Genomic DNA, 16,055 nt, shown 5'->3' on the forward strand with positions numbered 1-16,055 from the left:
CTTACATTAGAAATACACATTCAGTAGAAATAACAAAAATATTTCATATATGCAAGAGACTCAAATGGACCAGATAGGCGTTGTGGACCACTCATAGCTGTCCTGGAAAACCAAGAGTGGAATATCTCTCCAAAATTTCTTTCCTGTTTCCAAAGAGTTTAATCCTTGTTCTACACATTGATCATTCTTAAGAGCAAGAGAAAGAGAAATAGTTTGTGTTAAGCTGGCCCCTTTAATATTGTATATGTGTTGGGATCCTTTGAGTTTTATTTCCTTAAGGATGTTGTGAGTGGACAGGGAAGATTAGAATAGTTGTCTTTTTTTTTTTTGTGGTTATCCGTCATTAAATTGTTTTCTGCTATTCTTTGTGATACATTTAGGGTGGATTACTGTTGTAGTTACAATGTGGGGAATATGTGGAAGATAAAACTTACAAACTATGAATCTGTCAGGTGTATTAATTTGTAAAATTATTTGTTCCTATATGATAATTACCTTTAGGGATTTGCTTTGAAAAATGTTGAAAAACATAGCGGAACACTTATCCTTTTGCTATTCACGTTAGTTAATAAAGGTATAGCTCATATTTTTGGAATATGCTGTTTCCTTATATTCTTCTACGATTTTGCAGTTACTAATGCACTGAAAAGCTCATTCAGGGAACACTGAGTTGGTTACTCTTCCTTCTTCTCTCAGATGCTCCTAGTAGTCTTTCCATGTTCTACTTTGGCCAGCCACACAAACATTTCCATGTACCAGAGAAAAGCATTGCAGTATGGATGCATGGGGAAATTGCAGTGGCGGTAGTACCATTGTTGCTGTGATGGTCTATTGCTATAAGCAAGAGAGGGTAGGTATTTAAGTGTAATATCTTTTTATTACATTGCTTTAGAAAGGTAGGCTGATTTCAGGCAAACAAATGATTGTTGATTCTGTGCAAAGTATAACAGTTTTTTCTTTTTCTATTTTTTTGTGGTTTTAATCAATGAAGTCATCACCTGTATCAAATATTATTTGAGGTTTTAGAACCACCAAGTAACTAGATTTTTTCCCATATTTATTTATTTTTCATTCTTTTAGGAATACAACTTTTGTATTCTGACACGGTAATTTCTGCTCATCAGCCTTGTTTCATGCTGTCATTCCGTAGAACAGTAAGTGGAAAATAATGGCATTTTTGTTGTTGGGGTAGAAGTTCCCCGAAATGTCATTTTGGGGTATCTAATTTCAGAACCTGTGCGTCAGCTTTATGAAATACTGTATTGCATATTTTTGTCTGCCCTTTTTGTTTTGTGCATCTGTCTACTGGAGATCAAATGTAATGGCTGTTTCAAAGAGATGCTGTGGCATAGACTTTGTTGCAGTCTAGTTAGTAAAGATAACAAAAAAGCATGTAGTTTTTTTCCAACTAGCCTCCTATTATTCTATGGTCTGTGGATAATACATAGTTAATGGAGAAAGTATTATGGTGTCATAACAGCATTAGATACTGAAGTAGTATACCATCTTATGTTCCCTCAGTCTCAGAAGAAGCTTGAATATACTGATCCTCTTAAGCTGTAGAATTGAACTCCTGAAGATGTTTTCATGTAATTTGTTTTAATAGACTTTGTGAGCTCAAGGGGACCACTGACACTGTGAGATTAAGATGTTACTTTGCCAAGCTGCTTACCAGAAAAAGCAGCAGCATTTTCCTTGAGCAGTTTGCAAGCAGACTTTTCAACATAGAAAAGGAGCCTACGCTACAGATGTGGAGTTTCGTAGTGGGAACGGTCAGGGTGGATTGTGTGTTACTAGTTTATTTTTATTTTTTCCCTCTGGGTGTTCTGCTTTTCACCCTTTAATTATAGACATACAGAAATATAATTGAATATAGTAAATATTATGTTTTTATACAGATGTGGAGCCATTTTGTCAAGTATTCACAAAATAGGAAAATAACTACAAGTATCTAGTAATTCTAGGCATAGAAAGAAATCTTAAAGCCATCTGACATATAATGTTTTCAAGTCAAAATTATTTATGAAGTAACCTCAGATTCCTTTTCTTTTCCTAATTGCTACTTTTGGGTAGAATTTCTAAATGTGATGGAATCCTAAGGAATTTATTATGTTCAAACAGAGAAAAGGGCAAAACAAATAATGTCTGGAAGCTGTAGATTTAGCTGCTATGATGAATCTTTCCGTTCGATTTTTATACTTCATAGATTCTGAAGCTGGGCTTCACCAGAAAATCTCACTAGTGTAGATTAGGTGAAGATAATGAAAAGTATTGAGAGTGTTGTGTAGAAGAAGAGAAATAATTGGATCCAAGAAGTTGGCAGTTACTGTGTTTATATAACTTCCCAAGGAAAACAAGTGAAAATGAATTAAAGGACTAGTTATAAAGCAGTGAGAATATTACTTTTACTTAAAAAAAAAAATAAATCTATCTACAACATTTCTTTCTTGATGAAATCCGTTTGTTCCAAAGAATATTTTCTATAACTTTGAGATTATAAATAGAAGCAAGCACTATCTGATGGTTGTAGTTATGAATTATATGAGGTTGGAATGTCTTGGGATGCTAACATGTTAAGAAATGGATATATCAATACAAGTCACCAGTGGGGTCCCTCAAGGCTCCATTTTAGGGCCGGTACTTTTCAATATTTTTATAAACGATCTGGATGTAGGAATAGAAGGCATTTTGAGCAAGTTTGCTGATGACACCAAACTTGGAGGAGTTGTGGACTCTGTTGAGGGTGGAAAGGCCTTGCAGAGGGATCTGGATAGGTTGGAGAGCTGGGCGATCGCCAACCGCATGAAGTTCAATAAGAGCAAGTGCCGGGTCCTGCACCTGGGACGGGGAAACCCTGGCTGCACGTACAGACTGGGCGATGAGATGCTGGAGAGCAGCCTAGAAGACAGGGATCTGGGGGTCGTGGTAGACAGCAAGTTGAATATGAGCCAGCAGTGTGCCCTGGCAGCCAGGAGGGCCAACCGTGTCCTGGGGTGCATCAAGCACGGCATCGCTAGTAGGTCAAGGGAGGTGATTGTCCCGCTCTACTCTGCGCTGGTGCGGCCTCACCTCGAGTACTGTGTGCAGTTCTGGGCACCACAGTATAAAAAGGACATGAAACTGTTGGAGAGTGTCCAGAGGAGGGCTACGAAGATGGTGAAAGGCCTGGAGGGGAAGACGTACGAGGAACGGCTGAGGGCACTGGGCCTGTTCAGCCTGGAGAAGAGGAGGCTGAGGGGAGACCTCATCGCAGTCTACAACTTCCTCATAAGGGGGTGTCGAGAGGCAGGAGACCTTTTCTCCATTACCACCAGCGAAAGGACCCACGGGAACGGAGTTAAGCTGAGGCAGGGGAAGTTTAGGCTGGACATCAGGAAGGGGTTCTTCACAGAGAGGGTGGTTGCACACTGGAACAGGCTCCCCAGGGAAGTGGTCACTGCACCGAGCCTGACTGAATTTAAGAAGAGATTGGACTGTGCACTTAGTCACATGGTCTGAACTTGGGTAGACCTGTGCGGTGTCAAGAGTTGGACTTGATGATCCTTAAGGGTCCCTTCCAACTCAGGATATTCTATGATTCTATGAACTTTGAATGAATAAATTTTATATTAAAAATTATACCTGTCAAAGGCTTGCTTATTTGCAGATTGACAAAGCTGAATGGGAAGAATTGGCATCCCGACTAAATTTTAACTTAATTCTAAAATAGTTTTATAAAGAAAATTGAAATAGTCTCTTTTTTACAATGACAGCATTTAAGTGAATTTTTTTAGAATTTCTTTTAAAAATAACTTGAACATGCTTTTCCAGAGTTTCTGGACATCTTTGTTCATCTTCATCTGTGCTAATGTAACACATTTGATATCATTTTGAATGATAGAGCTCTTTGCAGTTGTAGCATACTGCCATGTACCTAAATCTTCCATAAGTCTAACAGGAGCACTTGGCCAGGATGAAGAGAGAATCACTCTGTAAAGGTCTTCACAGTTGTAAAAACACTTGGACACAGGACTGCTGTGCCAATTTACGTAGGTGTGGATCTCCCTTTCTGGCAGATACCCGGGAGAGTATTCCTGTGCATAGAGAGAGGATGCCTGCTTCTTGCTGGCCTCCTCGCCTCCATTTGTAGAGGTGACCAGTCAACACTTGGCATATTAATGTAGACAAAGCACTTCAAAACCATCATTCACCTCCCTGGGCACATATGTGCACAGCTAATCTGATGCCCTCCAAGCCTTGCTAGCGTGACAACTCACTTCTGTACTCAAGTCTTTGCTGTGTTGCAAGCACTCATGTAAAGCTCCCTGCTTTTACAAAGGCCTCTTCAGAGACTCACTTCTCGGGTTTGCTACAAGGCAACCAGTCTTTGAGTCTGTCTTCATGATGTGATATTCTTTTAACCCAGAGCCCGTTGCATAAGCTTCCAGAACCCTGAGGAGAAAATGTGGAATGGAAACAGAAGGGGGCAGTTAAGGGGAGGAGACAAAGTTGTTCCTTAACTTTGGATCTCTTATGTGATGGTAGGGACTTTGAAGGAGGTCCTCTGCATCTAGGCCACCAAGCAGTGGTTGTGAGAAGGATGCAAGTCCTCCAACGCAGGCTGAAATGTTCAGTTATGGCACATTTGAGGGACAGTTAAGACTAGAACGAAGTTCTTGATTACCCCACCCAAAGACTGAGAAATCTGAACTCCTTGAGAACTGTTCCTCTGATCTTGTATTTAAAAAAAAATAAAAATCCATCCCACTCTGTGGGAAGTGCCTTGCTTCACAGCTCAAGTGGAGCAGCAAGGGGCTGTGCGGTGGGAAGCTGGTACCCACGGTCGGCCTCATGCCTGTGATTCAGCTCGCAGCATCACCCGGAGCTCCCTCCCTGCTGCAACGTGCTGCACTTGGACTGCTCCACACCACGTTAAGTAGAAACCCACTGTTTAAAAAATTTCTGACTGAAACACGTCTTGCTGTCCAACAGAAATCTACTTTATGTGGCTCTTCTGAGTTTTAAAAACTGGTGGCTCCTGTTGTTTCCTTCGGTCACCTCCCCCTCCTGTTTTTTTATTATTTATTTCCAGGGTTGCAATGCAAGTGTCACATACTAAGGTGTATTGGGATTTTGGGGGAGGATAGCAAAACTTCAACGTATGTTCATAAGAAAGTGCTAAGAGAGCCTGTGGGCAGATATTGGAGATAATTAGGAACTACACAGAACTGCTGCAGGCTCAAGGGATGTTTGCAGGCTGCAGAGAGTTCCTCAGGGAAAGAAAGTGCTCTGTAATTACAGGCAAGGTCAGAGTAGTCAGTTCAGTGGAAATGGGGCTCTGGTGAAGATTTTTTGAATGTCATTAACAAGACAGTTGTTTTCACTTTTTAAATGATCGTCCTCTGCAGTACACATTGTGTAAGTGTTCTCTGCTGTGAAGATTTTGGCCCTTTTTTGAGAGAGATGATTCACACTTGGAAGTGAAGGGAATTTCTTGGTCACACTTTACATCTCTATTTGGCTCTAAAGATTTTAAATGTGTGCTTCAGTGGTGTAAATCTCCATTTTCTTTAAAAGGGTAATATGCTTCATTGGTACATTTGAAACAGCTCTTTCAACATCTGAAGTGTTTCAGCCCACCTCAGGTTATTCAAAGGTGAGACGTATGTCCTGGCCTTTGCTCCAGGACGTTTTGGTGGCCATCTCAAATTCATCCCTTGATACAGATACAGATTTCTATTCTTCTGAGGCTAATGCATGAGTTTAGAAACCCTCTGTGCCCAAATTTTATCCTAGAAAGCATCCAACTGGCGATACCCGTTGCAAGTTCTCCTTTTCTCTGTTTCTCCCTTCTGCCGTATGGCTGCACCTTCACAATTTTACCAGTGCAGCTGAATGTAGGACTGTGCTGGGACTGTGTTGGGGGTTGATTCAGCTTGAAACAAAAAAGGAAAAGTGCTTAAGTACAGCTCAAAGTGAGCCATGTAGGCCACTGTGGACTCTACCTCCCACCCTGATCTTGCATCAGGAGGATGCTGCTGCATGTGTGTGGTCAGTTGATTGAAGGCACTGATCCAGGTGGAAGTCAGTTGCTGTTTTAGGAGGATGTATATTTGGCTAGCTCAGCTTGCTGAACTGTTTGGTTGGGAGGGTGCTAGCACCTCTGTGAGGAGAGACTGCAGGGGCCTGGGTTGTCACAAGGGAAGGGGAGAGTGGGACTGAATCCAGCAAAGCAGATTTCTGTTGGTTAAGCTGTTGTGAAACTTCACATCTGAGCCTTTGAATTAGATCCTTTCCCTGATGTAGTTCACGCTGCAGCACCTTGAATGATTGTCCTGGCATAAATGAGGGCATGGGGATGTGGGGGTTGAGAAAGAAGTGGTGAGGAGAAGAAATGTCTTCAGCTTCTTGCAGCTGGGAGCGTTTGACCAGTAACAGATCAAATGGACTTGCAGCAGGCCTTTCAAAAATAGGTATAATAGTTAATCGGCTAAAGTAAGTGATTAAAAACAAAAGGCTAAGTATTATCTCTCTTATATCTTTTAGTAGTTTCTGTTTAGTTCAAATATCTAACTTTTGGCTGGGGTGAGACAGTTTTGCAGTGCCTTTATCTCTTTCAAGTTCTCATGAGCAACATAGCTGCTTGTCTACCTCACTTCCTCCAGAGGCCGGGTTTTAATAATTCACTGTCTTTCATGTCTTCAGGCCCCCGCCTTTTGGAGAACGTGTAAATTTGGCAACTGCCAATTATTAGCTTCTAACAGTTTGCTTAAGAACCCTTGGTGTTTTTCTTGGAAGTATTTTTCCTGAAGGCATTTTTAATTTTTTCTTGCTTGTTCTTCCTAAGTGTATTTTTGGTGCAACCCCCATTGAGTCAGATGGTGTAGCATCAAGTAGCAAAAGGGAGACGTATTTAATAGTTCTAGAGAAAATACAAATGTTGCCCTTATCCTTCATATAAGACAGCTGTGCCTGAGAAAAGGTCTTCCCCTTTTAGAAATGTATACAGTGTACAAATGTTGCTGCCTTCCCTGTTAAAAGAAGCCCAGAAGGTCATTCAGCACAGCAGCTATGATCAGCTATTAATGTTTTTACTTGGTGGAGGAGGTGGTTGTGTGTCAGAACATTGCATTGAAGTCAGTTCTGTCAGTATTCACGATGAATGTCTGCTGAGCAGCCGCTAATACAAGCTTCATTTCTCTCCATCTGCCAACAAATACGTTTTTCCATCTCTTTTATTTGCTTAACAGTACGTCACAGTGTATAACTGACAGTGCAGCGTCTGTATTAATGGACTGGCAGTTAGGATCACAGTGCCTGGCGTTGCACCTTTGCTGCGGATGTGTTTCTGTGCAGCTCTGGTGGGGTTACAGACCTCCTCACATCTCCCGTTAGCGTGGCTGCCTGTCCTGCCCTGCCCGCGCAGCTGTCTTGGAGCAGGGGAGGGACATCTAGAATTACCCAGGCATGAAAGCTGTGGAGAGAAAACCATTTAAGAGCATACAGAACAAACATTAAACATTATCTGACTTTTCTTCTCTCTTCCTCTATCTAGGAGTGAAGACCATTTTACAGCCTTATTGGTATATGTTTAGAAATGTCCTCCAAATTGTATGTTACATAATATGAAAGAAATACAGAACATCAATGGCTTATAGTGCAATGAAAGGTGAATCTTCATTTCAGATATGGATAGATAAGGATAATTAGGGGAGATGAGTGAAAGAAAAGGAAAATCAGTAGTTACTCAGTTCAAAATTACACTTTATCCCTATGGAATTGGCTCTTTTTTAGTAGGAAAAAAACCTTACCCCAAAACCAGTTATTTTTCCTTCCATGTACTTCAGCCTTGTAGCAACCAGGTAGTTCAATTTGTTAAATAGTTCTTATTCCTGTTAGATAGGATTTCTTAATTTATTTTCCTTTGTAAGTTGGGCTACGTAAACAACCAAGTGTGTCAGCTGGCCATCTCTCAGCTCTGAAGTGTATGGCCTGTAATAGAATGACTGCACTATCAGAAGTGCCACTTGTGTAGTACTGTGTTCAGCAGTAACCTTGAAGGTTAATCCCACAGTCGCTGTTTGATAGCTAGTGGGATCATCTGCCATCAGCTTGTGCAGAACCATTTGTGGTTTGATCCTTCAAACCAAAATACAGTTTTGTCATCTCCCTTTTTTTAATTTTATTTTTTCCCCATTTTCTCAGTGTCTTGCCATCTTTATGGATTCTGATGTATATCTTTTCCCATCTTAGTCTGCAAGGGGAGGGAAAACTTTGTTTCCTTTGACCTCATGCAAGTTTGACAGGAAGGAAATTTGGTCAGGCTGAAAAAGCCTGAAATCTGGTAGCCTGACTTTTCACTTTTCAAAGACTCTGTAGCTTACAGTTCTTTCCATAAGACTGCTGGGTGGTCAGAATCTTAAAAATGCAGCCTGTTGTGCTGGTTTTTTTTGTGTTAAAGATAATTTAGAAATGTTGTGTACTTACTTACCTGGATTTGCCTTCTCTGCTTTCCTTCTTTTACCAGTCTCCTTATATTGTCACCTTCAGATACTCTGCTCTGAAGCTGCAAAGAGTGAGGTTTTCAATAAACATAAAATGCTGAGGAGCTTGCTGCAGTATTGGTACACTTGGCTGTGCGTGACTTCTTTCTGTCAACAAAAGAGAGACACCTCAATGAAAGATGCATGAGAACAAGCAAATATTTTTTCTGGTTGTCTAACTGGCTTAACACTTGCACTTTATATAAGTTAACAGAAGCACTTAGGAGGTAAAAATGATGAGTTAAATATTGACACTGAAATATGAGAGCCACTGTTAATAATTTTTTATTATTTTTAACTTAAATTAATATCTGAATTCATTCCCATAGTGTGGGAACATAACTTGTTGCTGGTTTTACATTGAAGAAAAGCTATATTGGCAAAGCAAAATTGAATTAAATGATTGTGGATCCTTTTTTTCTTTTCCTGGTGTTGCAGGCCTAATATGTTTTTGTCTCATTAGGTATCTCTGCCTAAGAAATGTTTTACATCAGTGGGCTGAGACTCAAAGCAGTATTGAAGAATGGTTTCAAGTAGCATCTCCCAGAACAGAAATTTTAATCTGCCCTTTAAGTGATAGTAAAAGTACGTTACTGCAATTTCTTGATATTTAGTGTCTGACTAGTGCTAGAAATAACTTAACAGTTAAAAAATAAAAGAATTCTTCAGGATCTAGTGAACTTCCAGGGTTGGTCCCTTCCCTGCCCTGAAAGAATAGTTGCATAAAGCCTGGTTATAAAAACCTACAATTGGAAATTTAGTTGGAACATTTAATCTGAAAAACTAAGTTCTCTTTATATGGGAAGCCCAACCTGAATTCTTACTAGTGGTAAGATTACGCAAGCAACAGCTAGCTCTTATGTAATACTTCTTATTGTCATTTCTTCCACATGCCTTGCAACAGAGGTAGTAACCATTAATTTGTGTTTTATTGTGGGGAAGAAGAAGGCAAAAAGCTTGCTTTGAACTAGTGGAACAGAGCAGGACTGTGGGACTGCTGTGATGGCAAAAGAGAAGGGGTGTGTGTGTCTAAATCAGATACTGATCTTCTTGGGGGAAGACAAGCATTTAAATATTTTAATTAGCTTATTTCTTAGGAATTACCGAGTGGGTGGAAATGAAGAAGAGGGGAATAGAAAGAATTAAACCTTAATGTATTTATGTAATCTAGATTTGGCTTATCTTTTCTGTACTTAATGCTACTGCCTTAGCAGTTTTTTTTTTTTTTAATTCTCCTGCTGAATTCAAATGCAACATAAAGGAAGTGTTGACCCTCACTGATTTAAACAAACGTCCTGTCTTGTAGGCAGGAGAAAAGTATACCTTGAAAGAAAGGTATTTGAATAATAGCTGAGTTTGTTCATTTTGTAGTTAGATTTTGTCATTTCCCCCGTCCAGCTTTCCTGATGCAGATAACAGTATTTTAAGAAGAGAATACTTCGGTTTCTCTAATCATGAAAGTGATTGCAAATGAGACTTAGATGAGAGAAGTCTGCTGGCCATGATGTAGAAGGGTCCTTTTCTCAAACTTGCTGATTTTCTACGCAGTGATTGAGGACAGGGATTGCATACAGAGGTTGTGCAAAGCCACTGGACCTACAGTTGTATTTTAAAATCCGCTCAAAGTTACGGTGTTTTCACGGTTCAAACATTTCTGTTTACTTAACTCTTACTGCTCTTACTGGTGTTTCAGAGACTTTTTAATAAAAAGTGTTGTCGCTTCTCTGTAGAATAAAGTTTGCATCATAATATAGATGCTGCTATTACAAAATGCTTACTCCTGAATGCAAATCTTTCATTAGGAAGATGCCAGTGGGTATGGAAGTAATAGCTCTGCTTTTCCAGATACAGGATCAAGTTTGTTTATAGGATAAATGCGTTTTTTCTTCAGACTACTGTGTTCTGATATTTTTTTTCTTGAATTTTCTGTTCTCTGAACTTTGGAGCGCAATTGAAAAGCGCTGCAGATCTGGGAAATCGAAATGGTATTTCTTACATCCTCATCGTGGTATGATGAGGAAAAAAAAAGGTAACAATTACGATTTTTAAATCTCAGTTGTAATTTTGAAATGACTAGCCAAACCTCATGGATAGTTTTCCTGGGAAGTATGCTAGCCAAATTATTTTGTAAACCATCGTATGGCCTTGCCTTGTTATCTACCTATCTATCCGGATCTATTTTAAAAAATTATTATTGGTACATCTATGCTAAACTAAAAAAAAGTAGTTATTCAAAAGGTGAGATTAATGCAGTGTTGTATATAGTATAGAGAAGACCATTTTTACAGTTCAAATGAATGTGACAAATGCAATTCTTAATTTAAATGAGTTCTCTTCAGCAGCATCCGTATAGATATGATAACTGTTCATCTGCACTTCAGATATATCTCTGGAGTATCCCAGACACCCTTTTGTTTGATCTCTTCTACACTAGTTATATGCTTTACATATAAACAGAACTGGGGTATTTTTTTCCGCTTTTTCAAATAGAGAATTACGTAGGATTTGAGTAGTCTTTAAAGTCTATCTGTATTTATTCGAACATCTAGACTTTAATTTTGTAGCACGTTAGACTTCCTGAAAGCAGTAATAGACAGATGACTGCTTTATTCGAGACTGTTAAGTTTAACACACTTCCTTGTGGTTTGGAGCATCTCTTATATGATAAAGGGCTGAGAGGGCCAGGGCTGTTCAGGCAGGAGGAGAAGTCTTGAGGGGGATCTAATCCATATCTATAAATACCTGAAGGAAAGGTGCAATGAGGATGGAGCTGGGCTCTTTTTGGTGGTGCCCAGTGCTGGGATAAGAGGCAGTATGCACCACCAGCTGGAGCACAGGAGGTTTCCCCTGAACATTGGAGGCACTTACTGTGAGGGTAGGGTTATCAAACACTGGCACAAGTTGTTCAGAGATGTTACAAAACTTCTGGACACGTTACAGATGTTACAGAATTTCCTGGAAATCTTCAAAAGCTGCCTGGATGTGGTCCTGGGCAGCCTGCTCTGGGTGGCCCTGCTTGAGCAGAGGGTTGGACCAGATGGCCTCCAGAGGTCCCAGCCAGTCTGTGAGCCTGGTTTTGTCTCTTGGGATCTAACTCTGTGTCTGTCCTGCCGCTGTCACCTCCCTTCCCAACCCTTGCCCCACAAAGTTGCAATCATTTCCTAAGAGTTTTCCCCAGTGACTGTGGCCAATGTTTTTTTTTCCTAATGTATCCTTCCTGGATACATTTCATTAGTTATACATATCAATTGTGAAAAAGAAAATATTGTACTGTGTGTCCAAATATTACATGTATCTATATACAACGTTGATATTTTATAGGAGCCCTATATACAATCCTTAAATGTAACTCTTAGAGATACAGGAACTACTGTGACAGTAATCAAAGTTTTGTGGCTTATTTTCTTATTTTTTCATTTTTTTCTTGTGTGTTTGCCTTGTCTTTCAGAGTTGGAAGAACACAAGGATTTCAAGCTTTGAATGTCGGGCATCTTACAAGATTACTGCAGCTAAGCTGAGAAGGCAGATGCAGCTCTGAGTACCGGATTGATTGAGCTGGTGTGTACTGCATGTACATGAAAACGCACATGTCCTTGTCATCACATAGACTTACTCTTGCATATTCCTGAGAGCTTTGCAATTGATGAAAATTAATTTAAGAACCAGATGGAGCACCTTTCCAGCACAGGAATCGGTAACCCAAGGAAAGACACCTGCCAGTAATGTTCAGCTTTCCCCATGGTCTTCACGGGTGAAAAAAGTTTGCAAGAAGAGGAAGAAAAAACACACTCCACACAGAAAAGGCCTAATAAATACCTCCACAATCTAAATCAATAACTGTGAGGGAAACAGAAGAATACCAAGGGCAGAGGAAACTGATTTTGTTATTGCAGAGGAATCATGTATGATCTTTGGCACATTTTGCTTTGGCCTCAGTAGTTTGTGAATGGACTAATAAATCGTGACCACATGTTGAGTAATGATGACTGGAAGTAAGTAAGTTGAGGAACTATGGGACAAGTCTGGGCATTGAACTGAGCAAACCTCGTCATCCTTCTTGAGTTAACCAGGTCATCGCCTTGCATATTCTTTCTCCCTCTCCTTTTTCCTCTTTTCACTTAGTGTGGTATAAATACTAATTGATTGAGCTCATAAATGTTACTCAAATAAAACGATTGGAATACTTCATATGTTTCCTTCTTGTACAGCTGCAAATGTTGTGTCTGGAACTATGAATCTGTGCTGTAGACAAGCATCAAGAAGGAAAGATCCGATCAAACAAGCAAGGAAAATACCTAGAGAAATAGTGAAACCAGGAAGTCAGATTTTTAATGCTGCTTCTCTTTCTTTTTTAGATGATTATATTTCTTCCTTCCTTGAATTTTAGAAGATCTTGAAAGAGTGCTTACTTGATGTGCTTTAATTCTGGCATTTGTTTTTTACAGTAGGATGAGAAGTCTGTGATTGCTTGTAGCAGAAAAAAGGGAAAAGTAAAGGAAAACGAGCTTGACGTTTTAGCCTGTTTTGGAGGAGAGACAACTTCACGGTTCACCTGAGGCAAACTTACCTGCTTTGAAAGCTAAAAGCTTTAGAGCGTTTTTGATTCCACTGTAAATGAAGAGGGGGTTTCTTTTTCATTCGTGTGTGGCAGCAAAAAGTGGGAAAGCAGGCAAGATAGCGTGATAAACGGTTCAGGCTGTGTTGGGTCTCTGGTGGAAAAAAAGTGCTGCAATGAAAATTGGATTGGCTTTGGATTGCAAAAACTTTTGAGTCCAACGAGCAGTTCAGTACCAAGAGGGATTTCACATCTGGCCTGGCACACCAGTGCCTGCACAAGTTTGGGTCTGTTGTTTCGCACGGTTTGTGTGCCTTTTTTTCCCTTTATGCAATCTCTTTCAGCTTTAGCAGCAGAAATACATCAGATGGAAAAGATATGCCAGAGGGCAGCTTGGAAAAGATGAATGTCATATATATACATATATATGTATGTGCGTGTGTTTAAATTTCTGCAACCGAACTTTTGAAGAAAATCTGACTGGAGGAAATCTTAAAAGCCTTAAGTTACTTGAAACCTACACATTTGCAACTCTTTGTCTCTGGAATTGCATTACGCTAAACTGGAATCTCAGGCTGTATAAAGATTATATCAAGTTGAGCAAAAAGATGACTTAACCATTTCTTGAGCGCCTCTTATGAAGTAGCTGTTTCTCCAAAGGATAAGTGCACCCTCACTCTACAGACTCAAAAACAAAAATGAACCTGAATTTTTTTTTAAGCGTTACTTTTTCTTAGCCAACTGCCATCATCTTTTATAGAGGAATTTTTCACTATGCATTTGGTGGATATTTATAAACACTGACCCCATCCTCCTCCCTTTCAATGATCTATCCCAGGTCAGTCCTATCAATAAAAAAAAAAAAGTTGATTTAAATTTTGTGCACTAGACACATTACTTTCTTATGTCAAAAAATAAAATATTTAAAAAGCATGTTTGCAGCAGTGGAACATGGGCCTGTTCTTTGCAGCGATTCCAACATCCTCTGCCTCTCCTGGAAAGGGAGAGTTCCCAAAAGTGAGAAGGAGAAGCCCGTGTGCAGGAGGCGGTACTATGAGGAAGGCTGGTTGGCAACTGGCAATGGCAGAGGAGTTGTAGGCGTCACTTTTACTTCCAGCCATTGCAGGAGGGACCGGAACACCCCTCAGAGAATCAACTTCAATTTGAGGGGCCACAACAGCGAGGTAAGCAAACCGTGTGTTACGATTTAATGATCGAGTTTGGAGCTGGCTTTGGAAATGATAGCAGGAATTCTTGTAGAGCATTTCTGCTTGTAACCTGGTAGCGAGGTGTATGCAGGAGGCTCAGGACTAATCCAAATGTGTTTGGAGGCTTTTTTTGATAGATTGAGAAGCTTGCGGCTTATGGTGAGGATGTTCTTTGGAAGCAGGTCTGGAGTTTGCCCAATTTCCAGGCAAATTCAACAAATGCATTTAAGAGCATTAAAAACTGTGATAGCTGACTGCTTTTGCATAACATTAAAGTCTGGCTTCGAAGACTAATGGAAAGGCAGAGGAGTGAGAGAGGAGCTGAGATAAAGCCTGCCAGTTTTCAGAAACTGCATACCAGGCTGTCCTGCAGCAGGCGGCAGTGTCATGGTATCTGTCACCTGCAGGAAAACTTCAGCTTGTTAGTAAATGGAACGAATGGGACATACCAGAAAAGTGACAAGGTGCCCTACAGTAACATACTGTAACTTCAGGATGCAAGGCATTGTCCTGATTACAATGATGCAAAACCTCTTACGTGTATTTTTCTGAAAGGGATAAATCTGTCAGTAGAAGCTGCTATTCCAGCAGTGCTTTATTGTCTTCCAGGCACCTGTCTGTTTCTCTGCATAATGCTGCAAGGGAAGCATCAAGGATGCCCAGTAGTGTACAGACTGTTAAGGGCAGGTGTAAGGATTCTTTTTCTTGCTGTGTTAACCCTGCGTTTTAGTTAAGCTATGTTTGCATTGGATGTGCTCTTTGAAAAGAATTTGACTGTATCAAAGCTTTGCTCCTAAATCTGCAGGAGGAATGACATCATATATTCTGAAGTTAAAACCAAAGATGCAATGCTCTTTTTCTTGTCTTTTGTGCTACTTATTTGTTGACTGTAATACATCCTGCCCTTTCGAAATAACCAGCACCTAAGGTTGAGGGGTGGATGGGTTTGGTTCTTCTGTTAATAGCAATGAAGATCCTGTTTTTAAGGAAAAAAAGACTGAGGGGTAATTATTTAGTCTTAAATAACTACTTCCACACATTTTGTACATAGGTATGTATAGGCTGGAGTGTATTGTATGTTATATAGATTATGTTTATAGGTGAGAGACAGATTCATGTACGTATTTGTATGGAATACAATCAAAAAAAACTTGCAGGTGCCTCTTCCTGAAGAGAGAAGTGTTTTAATCTAGTAGTCTGCTTTGGGCCACCTTGAGTTCTCAATAGAACTTTCAGTTGCAGATTTGATTTTGTTTTTGAAATGTGAGATGCAAAGATCACTTTTCATTTGTCCTTATTTTCTTCTTCTCAACTGTTCTGTGAACTGGACACATATTGTTCTGCTTTTGCATAATATGTGTATTGGAAACAACAGGGGAAGTGCTGTTTATGAGAGTGTAAAGTCTTGTTGCAGAACATTAAAATACAAGGGCAGGCTTAAGTATGTGCCAGTTAAGTGAAAAAGATGCTGATGTGCATGCTGCCCTTTGGTTTGGGCTAGTTTTGCCTTGCTTATGCGGCCGGCCATGAGATTCTCTTTCTGGGTCGCAGCATCATTGCTCTGTGGATTGAGCTGTGCTGTTTGTGCATCCTTTCCCCTCAGTGATTAACACAAGAATCTCAAATGGAATGAAAATGTTCTGTATGATTTATTTTTTTTTGATTTGGGCTCTTCAGTTGTGCTGAGTCAAGCTTCTTATAAATAAAAAGGGTCGTGTTTCTGTAAACAATCTTCCTGGTGGCAGCAAATGTATGAATGACCAGACTAGA

At 40.0% G+C, this 16,055-nt stretch overlaps 1 protein-coding gene across 6 annotated transcripts in view; it reads left to right on the forward strand.

Moving 5' to 3' along the window:
* TULP4 (TUB like protein 4) overlaps nt 1-16,055 on the forward strand; it is a 155,726-nt gene that overhangs the window by 16,146 nt on the left and 123,525 nt on the right. For all 6 annotated transcript variants that reach the window (XM_068677203.1, XM_068677202.1, XM_068677200.1 and 3 more), the window contains one exon: nt 11,971-14,261. In XM_068677203.1, coding sequence (XP_068533304.1) covers nt 14,010-14,261 — 252 coding nt within the window. In that variant the 5' untranslated portion in view covers nt 11,971-14,009. The remainder of the gene's footprint in view (nt 1-11,970; nt 14,262-16,055) is intronic.

Source organism: Anas acuta, chromosome 3 (genome assembly GCF_963932015.1).
Source record: "Anas acuta chromosome 3, bAnaAcu1.1, whole genome shotgun sequence".
Taxonomy (NCBI): Eukaryota; Metazoa; Chordata; class Aves; order Anseriformes; family Anatidae; genus Anas; species Anas acuta.